Below are 12,221 nucleotides of genomic sequence, written 5' to 3'. Positions count from 1 at the left end.
ATTATTTAAAGATCTTCATTTTAATTGAACAGGATATGAACATGTGACATTAAGCAATGAGTCAATGAATAGGAACTTACTTCAGGTCTTCAGAAGCCCTCGCCTGGATCAGGGGAGTTTCAACTGAATGTTCAAACACGGCGCCTTCCAAGCCTAAATATGCATAAAAAGAATGCATACTTTTATATTTCATAAAATTAAAGCCAAGTATGTGTTTACTACAGCTTGGTATTGAACCTCAATGCTTGTCCCCCACTGAAAGGCATCTATAGTGCAGTATAAGAAACTATCTTAGAGTGCCATTTGGTTCAAACAGACTCTGGAACATGCAGCTGTTTGGTTTGTTTAATGTGGTGTAAAAGCTGTCAATCAAACCTTGATATGGACCAAATAACTGACTGAGACCCTCTTCCAACTTATAAGCTGGCTTTGGTTTCCTTTGAAATGTTTTTGTTTGGTCATTTCGGACAGATTTCTCAGACATAAGAAGATTATAAATTTAGAGTATAGCACATTTACCTGTGACAGTGAACTTTTCTGTTGTCATGATGACCTCCTCCTCATTTGCAGTGAACAGCAGTTGGCCTCCGTCTTTACTTCGTACCTCCAGCCTCTGACACTGGGCCTCCACGGCATCAGGTCCTGCAGAGAGGGAGACATCTGTGTTGGAGCTTCTAGCTTTCAACCAAATAATACCATAAATACTGATTATACCTAAGTGAGGTGCTCGAAATTAAATTGGAAGACTTGGACACTGATTACTCAATCTATTTGTATTTGTTTAGCTCTACAGCATTGTTCAATATTCCATGAAAAATTCCAGGACTAAACATATATTTTAGTTTAATAATGAGAAAGCATTAAAGAACAGATTTCCACCTAAAAGTTTTATAGTCTGCAATGCCAACAATAATGTTCTTTTTGTAAATGGCGCTGTCAAATAAAGGTTGCCTTATGGCTTTGCAAATCAGCTTTGGAAAACTATGTTTGGGCATGTTAGACTATTAGCAATCTGAAATACTGTGTAGAGTGCTTGCTCTGCAAACGAAAGGCGCCTAACAAAGCTGGATCCGCCATGCCTTAACATTGGATGAAGACAAATAAGTAATCTGGTGAGGAATATCAATTCATTTTCTCCAGACTTTGGTGTTTTTCCAGAACTTTTAACGTCTGCCTTTCTCGCAATCTCCTCCTCTCTCTTCCATTAATCCACAGTCAGCGACGGCTGGGGAATTTAATTATTCTCGCAAAGTTTCATCTCATTTCAGACAAAATGCAATTTCTACAAAAGCAGGCACTAATTTTCTGAGGAAGGTCAAGCGTGACCAAAAAGTGTCATATCACCAGTCTTGTCAAATCAGTATCAACTCTCAACTTATGTTGGCTGAGATCAATAGCTATTAATGTTAATAAGCAGGTCATTTGTTTTCCAGCGGTCATTAATCATGTAAATGACTTTGGTAATTTGGACTGACTGATGGGTGAACTTGATAATAATAAGTAGAATCCATTGCCCTTTCAATAAGAGCCTCAAAGGTTAGAGTCTGGAAGACACTACAGAGTATTTTATGAAGGCAAAGAAACGATTAAAGATTTTTTTTTAAGATAAATTGCTCTCCTGATCTTGATTAAAGTCATTAACAAAATAAGACTGATCAGTCTACAGTCAGGGCTGGATTAATCTAAGATCACTTTTTAATAAGTTGTACATAAAGAGAGAGAGAGAGAGAGAGATAAAGGATGAACCCAAGTGTGCATTAACATGTTACCCAGACAATTACATGATTATTTCAACATTAAATGAAACAAAGGCAAAAGAATATATAAATATATAAAATAGTGGCGATTTATAACCTCAAATAAATAGCTTCCAACTGGACCCTATGTACGGTAGTCAGAAGTGGAGACTCACCCACTGCGAGCTGACCGGTCAGCTGTCCTTGGTCGTTTCTGGCGTTCAGCGTTACATTCTTCTCTGACCCCAAGACCAACAAGCTGTCCTAGGGGAAGCATGAATGTGGAAGGAGACAGAGACAGAAAAAGGGGGAAAGAGAGAGGAGGAAAGAAACACGTCATATTATGATCTTATGTACACCTTCAGCAGTAGGGAAAATCTTAGCAAAGTGAATTCAGCCCTCCCTTATTTTGTCATTATGCCACTAGCTTAAACTTGTCCTTTCAGATATAATGATTACATTGTACTAACGAAATAATGAATATCTACTAATCACTACAACACATTTCAAAAGAGAAGAAGCACAAGCAGTCAGACAGGTTGTAGACAAGCAAATATGTAAACCTTTTCAAACCTTTGAAATAATTGAGCTTGTCCAACTACTTCCAGAAGTATCTTTAAAATCCCCACACTTGGTGGCAATTAGAGAAAGTCACAGCTGTATATTGAAATTTTGACCGAGTGTAACTGCATCAATACAAAGCAGGTTTGACTGTGCTGCAAAGCCTGAACCTTTGCTAGATTAAAACCACTAAATGAAACCACATCAAGACTAAAAAGGAACAAATGAAAACAGGTGACAGGTGTAGGAGTATCCTACTTCACTGTACGTACCATACTTTACGGGTCCACATGTGTAAGCACACATGGGAGGTATACAGCAGTGTTTGTGTACATTATTTCTGTCTCCCAAAAGAACAGTAGCAACTGTGAAATGTTAGCATTTACAGTTTCAAATTTGAGATAATAGTAATGCCAAAATGCAGTCTAATAGGTTTGATTAACTTCATGCCCTCCCATAATAAGAGTCAAATTGTAGGAGATTATCTCAAGCTTGTGTGGTGGGTAACTTTGCAGAGGTCATTTCAGTTTATTTCCATTCCCTCCTTGCTCCTTCCCACTATAAATGTGCATCATGAAAAGAAGTTCTCCAGGAAGCACAGCGTCATGAAGAAATTTGAGTTCTTGATTCGAAGCATCCCTTTAAAGATTTGATAGGTCTTAAAACTGTTTCCTGAGGGCCATGACTGAGACGCCGTTGCTCTGAACACTTCTTTGAGATCACATAAAAGGCTTTTTTAGTCACTGCGCCCTTTGAGGAAGGTCAAGTGCAGATCAGAATGGATGCACATAAATGGAGCCTGTTGTTGTAGGTGCAGTGGGCCTCGACAGACTGAAAAATTACCATGGCCGCTGTAAGTCAAAGGATGCTTCCCTGCATACAATGAATAACATCAGAGCTGAAAACAAGAGCATGGCACACTGCTTCAATGAAATGGCCTAAAACAAGGCAACCTCATATGATGGTATTACCTTCCTGTGAGCGAGAGAATAAAATGCAGACTTTTAAAGCACAGATAAAGAGCTCTGCTAAGGGTTTAACTGTAATCCTAACCAAATATTTGCATAATTATATTTGAATTTTAATTATTTTTGATTGTGGTAGAAGCTAATTTGCATACTGAGCTGAACAAATAAATAAAATGAATTTCAAAAAAATGTTGAGTTGAAAGGCACGCTTATTATGTCTTCATTTTCCCCATCAACAGGCAGGCTCTTTCTGTGCAGGGCACAGGCTGTTTTGGAACATGCTTGCTGGGAAACTTAATATTTTTCATATAAAAAAATCTATTACTGTAATCCAAATTAAACTGGTTCTAGCAAGCTTGGATGTTCAGGTCTCTGGGGCACTGATGCAAAAAAGCTTTGATTTTAAACTGAGACCCTAAGCATGTGGATGGCTTTAGCCCTCATCTGCAGATTGGTGCTTACAGTCATCTTTGTAGTGCATCAGCAATGCAAGTAGGGGAGACTCGATGAGGGAGAAGTTTCACTCCAATAAAGATACACCTGCATCTGATGCTATTTATAGATCAGTTAGGGTCCCCGGGGACAATAAGGAGAGTCAACAGTCTGAACAGCAGAGATTTGATTAACTGTATCTGGGCACTGTGTTGCCTCATACAACATTTTTCTCAGACTGAGGCAATGTCTTATTCAAATCAAATATGCAATTTTAAAGTTCTCTTGATTTGAAATTGCAACACTAGTTAAAAAACAAGACAATAATATGAATCAAATTGTATCAAGAGTGATTGTAAAAATGATCACACATTGGCAATTATCTGGGGCATTTCTTTTCTCACTCCTCCTATAAAAGCAATGCATAACTTTGTGTTCATTGCTCATATGTTAGAAAGTTGTCAAATTTGACCTCTGCAGAACCATCACTAATGGGGTATAAATCAGCAACGGTTCAAGAAACCCAACTGGAGAGTGAGAAATTCAGGGAGAATTGTGGAGACCCATATGTGGAGAATTTGTATTTACTGTACTTCCCCGGCCCTCTGCCTCCATTTATGTAAACCTGCTGTATGCATCAATGGCCTGAAACCGTGTGCAATCGAATCAAAGGCCAACACACTACAGCAAAACTGACCAAAACAGGAGCATAGTGTGCATGGATTCACCATTGATACACATGTGGCTCTGTTAAAAAATACTCGGAAAAACTTTCTGTGAAAATCCAAAATATGAAAAAAAAACGGAAAGCTTCCATAAGTTAGAGAAACCTTGTTCGGACACAAACAAGAGAAAGATATATTTTCTACAATGTCTTTTTGCGTTTGAATCAAAAAACAGCCATAACACCAGCATTGACAGAAACCAACACGGTCTGCCAATGGCTGCAACAACTTAATCCACTCTGTTTGAAGTTTATGTGAGAGGAAAGTGAAATAAAATAAATACCAGCACAAACATTAAGCTTCACAAACACTGAAATCATGAATGCAATGTTCATCTGGCGAATGTAACAGATTTTATAAAGTATGAAATTACAGCCACTTTGTCGTGAAATTTCAAGCGTCTAATTGATTTCATCTGCTTGGAATCAGAGTAGTATTGTGGCTTTCACATGTGTAGTTGGAGCCAATGAATAATAATATGTTTCAATAAAATGCTTGAAATTTGACAATTTTGGTCGTCCTGTCAAATCTTTTTCATGGTTCTAGTATCGGCTTCTTTTATCCATAGCAATTCAGGTGCGAGTATTCTGTGCCGTCTGTAAAAGCTGACAGACTGATGGATGGATGGATGGATGGGTAGATAAGCAGACATGCATAGGGGAAGCCCCCAGGGTTAACGGAAAATAATCTACAAAATATTCAGACTTGACAGACAACTCAGCAGGTAACTGAAAGCAGCTGGAAAAAAAGGCCAACACGGTTGTTGTCAAATAGTCCAAAAAACTCTTTCCAAACTCTTTTCCTTGACCTCAAAAGAAAAAGAAAAGAAAACTTCAATCCCACAATTCCTACTGCCGCAAGGAATTGTGGGTTGTCATTATCTCCTTTCCTTTGGTAAGGATGTTTAAGTGTTCCCTGTGGTAAAAGCAATATGAAAGAAACCATTGAAGCACATTTCCCTAGCATTTACAGTTTCATACTTTCAGGTCATATTCACACATTTTAAAACAATCAAAATATCGAGTGTCTGCATTCCAACACCAGCTTGAACCTTTAAGCAGGAGTGCCACCGGAAGTCCACCATTTCAGATGTGAAGGCAACAATTCGGGTCTAATTTTCAAGTCTTTGAAATCAACTCTGCACTTGAAATTTCACTTGCCAGAGTCACATTGTTCCCAAATCAGAAGTCTGGAGGGGCAGCTGTGACTGCCCTGGTTCACATATCGCAGAGCACAGCAGGCAGGAAATGTGAAGCATCAACACTAATATAAGGGTTCCGGGTGTCATTTATAATACAGTGCGTCCTTTTTAAGTACCAAATCAACCTGTAGATGTGAGCAGCTGGCTCAGCCTCACATCCCGCCATCTACAAGCCCACATTTCACTATAAATGTTCAATGCAAAGCACCTTATAAATGTTGATTCATAGTCATGAGCCTGCTGAACAATCGGTCTTTACGGTGAGTCACGTCTACTTGGAAGACCAAGAAAAGTTTTGTCTTACACAGGAAATGAGGTGCTTGTGGATGAAGGGATCCCTGAACATTCGTTCCTTCCTAATTCTTCCATTTACGTAGTCCTAACATTGCCAGAGTATCTATTGTGCAACATAACACAATGATTTTCATTGTAGTATTTATATTGATAGCAATCAGACTGATTGCTTCCAAAATGATCGCGACAATCAGTGGTATCCATAGGTGTATTGATAGGTGAACACAATTTCTTTTTTATTCATTTATGTTTTCTTATGGCATTGTGATTAGGACTGATAATGAGGATATGGACTCATTGTGCGAGAGCGGTCAGTGGCTTTTATTCCACACTTTACTAATTTACACAATGTTCATGTAGGTGGGGAAGAGTTGCCATGCGAGGTGACCTGAGAAGGTGTGTGACTGTCACCATGGTGACTCCAGTGAGCTCTGATACTTTACATTGGATAGCTGTTTTCAGTTTGTCTGTGTGCAGAATGCTGCATCTGTCCCATCTGTGCCAATGGAATAAACCAGAAATGAATAAAGTTGTATTCGATTTTACTTAAATAAACTACATTAAAACTATGATCGTGCTTGGTGATCTGTGTGTAGAATTAAAAGATTATAGAAAACTATTGACGCTCTGTTCTGCAATACTTTAACACTATTTGACGTTATCTTACAGATAATAATAATAAATTCATCAGCTGCTCCACAGCTTAGTAGTTTGTCCCATCTCCTCTGCGCTGAGAGCAGACAGCCCTGATGAAATATTAAGCGATAGTGGTTGATTTTGAGGTTCGAGTTGGTTGATATCTTTTACAATTGAAATGTGATTCTGGAATAGTTATGGCTTACTAGTACAAGCACAAATAAGAGTGCTGGATTGAGTTTTTATGATACAGGAGGATATATAAGTGCAAAGTATCATGTGATGTGAAGCGAAACTAAATGTGTGAGAGGCATCATTACATGGGTAATGATGCCCCTCAGTGCTGAAAACTCCTGATCTCCTGATCAGATTTGCAGTGTTATTTAGTCTTTGTTTGATGAGGATAATTAATTAATAATTTTGCTCATTAAACATCTTATTTCATTCAGTTTAGTTCTCTGACTTTTTGACCACTTGCTGCAGACCAATATTTACTCTATATACAGTGGGGGAAATAATTATTTGATCCCTTGCCGATTTTGTAAGTTTGCCCACTGACAAAGAAATGAACGATCTATAATTGTTATGGTAGGTTTATTTTAACAGTGAGAGACAGAATATAAAAAAAATAATCCAGAAAATCACATTATATAAAAGTTATAAATTGATTTGCATTTGATCGAGTGAAATAAGTATTTGAGCCCCTACCAACCAGCAAGAATTCTGGCTCCCACAGACCGGTTAGATTAGTCCTTTCACTTTAAGAAAGTACTCTGAATCTCAACTCGTTACCTGTATGAAAGACATCTGTCTCAATTCATTACCTGTTTAAAAGACACCTGTCCACAGAATCAGTCAATCAGATTCCAACTTCTCCACCATGGGCAAGACCAAAGAGCTGTCTAAGGACGTCGGGGCAAAGACTGTAGACCTGCACAAGGCTGGAATGGGCTACAAGACCATCGGAAAGCAGCTTGGTGAGAAGGAGACAACTGTTGGTGCGATTATTCGGAAATGGAAGAAACACAAAATGACCATCAATCGCCCTCGGTCTGGGGCTCCACGCAAGATCTCGCCTCGTGGGGTATCGATGATCATGAGAAAGGTTAGGGATCAGCCCAGAACTACACGGGAGGAACTTGTTAATGATCTCAAGACAGCTGGGACCACAGTCACCAAGAAAACCATTGGTAACACACTACGCCGTAATGGATTAAAATCCTGCAGCGCCTGCAAGGTCCCCCTGCTCAAGAAGGCACATGTACAGGCCCGTCTGAAGTTTGCCAATGAACAACTGAATGATTCAGAGAAGGCTTGGGAGAAGGTAATGTGGTCAGATGAGACCAAAATCGAGCTATTTGGCATCAACTCAACTCGCCATGTTTGGAGGAAGAGAAATGCTGATTATAACCCCAAGAACACCATCCCCACCGTCAAGCATGGAGGTGGAAACATTATGCTTTGGGGGTGTTTCTCTGCTAAGGGGACAGGACGACTTCACCGCATCGAGGGGAGGATGGACGGGGCCATGTACCGTGAAATCTTGGGCGACAACCTCCTTACCTCAGCCAGGACACTGAAAATGGGTCGTGGATGGGTCTTCCAGCACGACAATGACCCAAAACATACGGCCAAGGCAACAAAGGAGTGGCTCAAGAAGAAGCACATTAAGGTCATGGAGTGGCCTAGCCAGTCTCCGGACCTTAATCCCATAGGAAATCTGTGGAGGGAGCTGAAGCTTAGAGTTGCCAAGCGACAGCCTCGAAACCTTCAGGATTTGGAGAAGATCTGCAAAGAGGAGTGGACCAAAATCCCTCCTGAGATGTGCGCAAACCTGGTGACCAACTACAAAAGCGTCTGACCTCTGTGCTTGCCAACAACGGTTTCTCCACCAAGTACTGAGTCATGTTTTGTTAGGGGATCAAATACTTATTTCACTCGATCAAATTCAAATCAATTTATAACTTTTATATAATGTGATTTTCTGGATTTTATTTTTGATATTCTGTCTCTCAACGTTAAAATAAACCTACCATAACAATTATAGATCGTTCATTTCTTTGTCAGTGGGCAAACTTACAAAATCGGCAAGGGATCAAATAATTATTTCCCCCACTGTAAGTCTGTTTTAGTTTCCTCCAGATCCCAAGGGAAATATATGACTCGTTAGCTGCTAAATACGTGTTATATGTTTACCGGCTAGTGGAACTCTGTCGGTCTGCTGTTCAGTGCTGGATATGTAGCATACACGGGGTTTGTAGAGTTTCTTTGCTGCTGTTGCAAACAAAGCTGATGAAAACAGTGACGGTGAATCAAAGCAGTGAATTAATAAACTGTAACACAGAGTTGGGTGTTTAATGCTGCTGTATTCTGTTATGCTTAACATGAGACAAAACTCTTCACACGACTAAACAACAAAATAACAAAATAAATCATCTTAAAACAGAAACTGAACAGACAAGAGAAAATGATAACCTGTTTAAATTACAATATGATTTCATGGCTTAATTAATTTGTTTTTGTTTGTATTATTGGATACTTAATGTGTGTATATTTATCAAAATAGGAGGCAAACTGCTGCATAATTGCAGCCTTATAAAGCTGTTGTTTCCAAATAATGCAAAAATGGTCTGTAGTACAGAATATGACTGAAAATGGCCTGTAAAAGTGTTTGCACAACTCCCGAAAACACATTTGCTGTACTGAATGTGGTTTTTTTTGTGTGTGTTTTTACTTGGCAGGGATTGCAACCAACGTAAACCGTTTGTGCAGAGTTACCAGCTCTCATTTTACAAAATGCTACTGAGAGCGCTGATTCAAGGGGCTGCTTAGCCTGTTATTTGCTGCCAGCTATCAAAGTTGCTGCCAAAAACACTGAGGGAGTTATTTCCACTTGGTATTCACAGATTATGGCTTCAGTCATTGCTGAAGATTCAAAGCACTGATTGATCCAGGAGAAGTAAAACTGAAGCTACTTTGAATTTAGCCTCGACAGCAGCTTGGACTCCGTGAACATATAAAAAAAATGATCAGGCTATATTTAACTTCTGTGGTGCACTACAGAGTTCACTGCTGTTTGTGGGAATGACTTATTGATCAGTGGTGGTTATCTGACTGAACAACAGCACTGTGCACTGTGGTGTAAACTCATTGGATAACCATAATCCCTGCCCTCGCAGTGCTTGACATATTTTCTCAGGTGAGGAATATCGAGTGACCCACAGAGATTTTTGTCCTGCAAATATCTCTGGTGCCGGTAGATAAGGGGGCCACTGCACAGCCTGTCTGTAAAACAAGACAGTAAAAATGTCTGCAGGTGGTATTGCACCAGAGAATGAAATATTGGCTTTGTCCATTGTTCGGCTTGGGCGTCTGCTATGGCCTTGAGGTGTTTGCTATTGCTAAGCACATGACTGTTATATTTAAATCAACATTAAGCTCCAACTACAAGATCAAAAGCATGAGGGGGCAATTCCAAGTTGTTTCTCAATCCGCTGTGGCAAATTGTACCAACTATCGAGCCACTTCCACCATCGACGTCCCTCAAAAATCAAATTTACACGGAACCCAAGCTTCCAGTGCTTGAAATTGCTTTCTGCACCATGCCTAATCACTGAAAAAGGGGATGATCCAACTGAGTGTCTGTGATTCGTGTGGGAGAAGAACATTTGGATCAACTTTGCACCGGAGCTGTGTTGGTTAATCTACTAAACATCAAAGAGGAGAAGAGGGAGGGAGGAAGTGGAAGAGGGGAATTTATCGTGCGGGTTTGATTGGAAATCCAGCGGGGGGACTCTGGTCCCTCTGTAATCGTCTGTAATCTCCTGTAGGTTTGTATGTGGCCCTGAGAGGAGCTGAGAGGCAGCCTATTACCCATCTCCTGCCGATGGGAGGCCCTGATAGTGCACTGTTGGAGGATGACAGGAAATGAGGAGGAGAGGAGCACAGGACACAGAGAGAGAGAGAGAGAGAGGGAGTAATCTCTCCTATACAAGCACAAATATAAGGTAACATCAAAGTATCGTCTAGTCAGAGCTCCGAGGGAAACTTCCAAGCCTTTGTTGCAAATTAATTGATCATAACTTCCTCAACATTGTGAGATCAATACCCGTTTGTCTGCAGCTTTGGCGAGGTCTGTCCATGCAGGAGATTTTCACATGCTTTTCAGTCGATGATAGTTATTCCTAGTTTATCAGTGCTGCCAAGTATTGATCTACAGGCAAGTTGAAGTTGTTGAGAAGAGCAAAGGCGGCAACTTACCCTTCTCGACTGGATCTCGTTCACGTAGAGAGGCAGGAGAAACTCAGAGATTCCCTCCAGGCGAATCCCATCCTGCTTCAACTGAAGGTTTCCCATTCCATCCTGCAACATAAATATGATCGTCAGCGTTGTGATGAGCAGCGCTGATTTTCCTGATTTGATTTAAAGGAAAACATATTCTGAAATGCATAAAAGATTGAATCCTGCTGTTGCTAAACTGCATTAGGAAGAGCAGTAGCAGCAGTGTGCCAGACGGGCTGGTGGACAGGCAGCAGCGTTGAGTGACAGGCAAGAAGTAGGACATGACACCGAGGTGACAATGCCACAGACACTCTGTGGCGTCAGGGTGACAGGCTGCATGCAGTGGGAGGCTGACTGAGGAGAACCAGGCAAATGTGGCAGTGATGGAAATGACAAAAGAATCAGATTCCTGCTCATGCAGAATTACATTAGCCGATTGTAGAACACTCAAGAGTTTTATAATGACGAGAAGACTGTATTTTACATGGATTGATCATGACTGGCTGATACCCAGTCAGCTTGAATAGGGTTAGCATTGGCCCTGTTATCTACCTGGTGGATCAAATCATTGCATTTCTTCCTTAAGTCCCTTTGTATGTATGCTAATTTCTTTTTGAGTGCTCCTGAAATAACTATAGCACCTTACATTTAAATGATTCAGGACCTGATTTGGTCGTAGAAGACTGGTGTGAATCTTTCGGTATCTCAAGACACTAATGATTTTTGGGGTCACAATTTAATTGAAAAAAGATTATTGATTCAAATGATTCCCGATCTAAGATTTATTCTCAGTTTTGTGCATAGAGGGGCTAATTCCAGGATCTACTCCTGTCTGCTGTGCCCAAAGAAAGGCAGTGTGGCAAATTATGGCATGAAAGTAAAGTGTGTATCATTTTGTGGTGTTTTATATTTGAAAAAGTTATATCAACTCATTTCAATTATGTGATAATGTGTAAACACACAAAGGCAAAAGTTAACATTTATTCATGCAAAACTGCAGTAAGTTCTTCAATTCTCATTGACATCAAGATTAAAATGTTCAAGTTAACCAAAAATAAAACAAAACAAATGCTGCCTGTTAAATAAAAACAATTGGCCGGCTCAGGCTAGTTTCCTTTTTATTTCTCAGAAAAATGCAAAAAAATTAATTATGTGCAAAAAAACACTGTAAAACTGTTTTTGTGGGATTTTTTAACAAATAAGATTATATTGCCAATCAGTAGCAATATCAAGATTCTGTTTTAGAAAACATTTTTACATTTCTTTGAAAGTTGTGATTTGATTCGGAATCTTAGAAGATAAAACTCTTCATTAATAATAATAATAATAATAATAATAATACTTTAATTTTATATAGCGCTTTTCTAAATATTCAGACGCTTTACAT

General features: G+C 39.6%; 1 protein-coding gene across 1 annotated transcript in view; it reads right to left on the bottom strand.

The window, feature by feature from the left end:
- LOC129093462 (zeta-sarcoglycan-like) overlaps window positions 1-12,221 on the bottom strand; it is a 31,459-nt gene that overhangs the window by 8,695 nt on the left and 10,543 nt on the right. Inside the window, exons 3-6 of the mRNA XM_054601490.1 lie at window positions 10,814-10,915; window positions 1,913-2,000; window positions 520-642; window positions 81-153 (exon numbers count right to left, since the gene is read on the bottom strand). Of these exons, the coding sequence (XP_054457465.1) occupies window positions 81-153; window positions 520-642; window positions 1,913-2,000; window positions 10,814-10,915 (386 nt within the window). The remainder of the gene's footprint in view (window positions 1-80; window positions 154-519; window positions 643-1,912; window positions 2,001-10,813; window positions 10,916-12,221) is intronic.

The sequence above is a fragment of the Anoplopoma fimbria genome, chromosome 7 (genome assembly GCF_027596085.1).
Source record: "Anoplopoma fimbria isolate UVic2021 breed Golden Eagle Sablefish chromosome 7, Afim_UVic_2022, whole genome shotgun sequence".
Classification (NCBI taxonomy): Eukaryota; Metazoa; Chordata; class Actinopteri; order Perciformes; family Anoplopomatidae; genus Anoplopoma; species Anoplopoma fimbria.
This window is presented reverse-complemented; position numbering and strand designations above follow the sequence as displayed.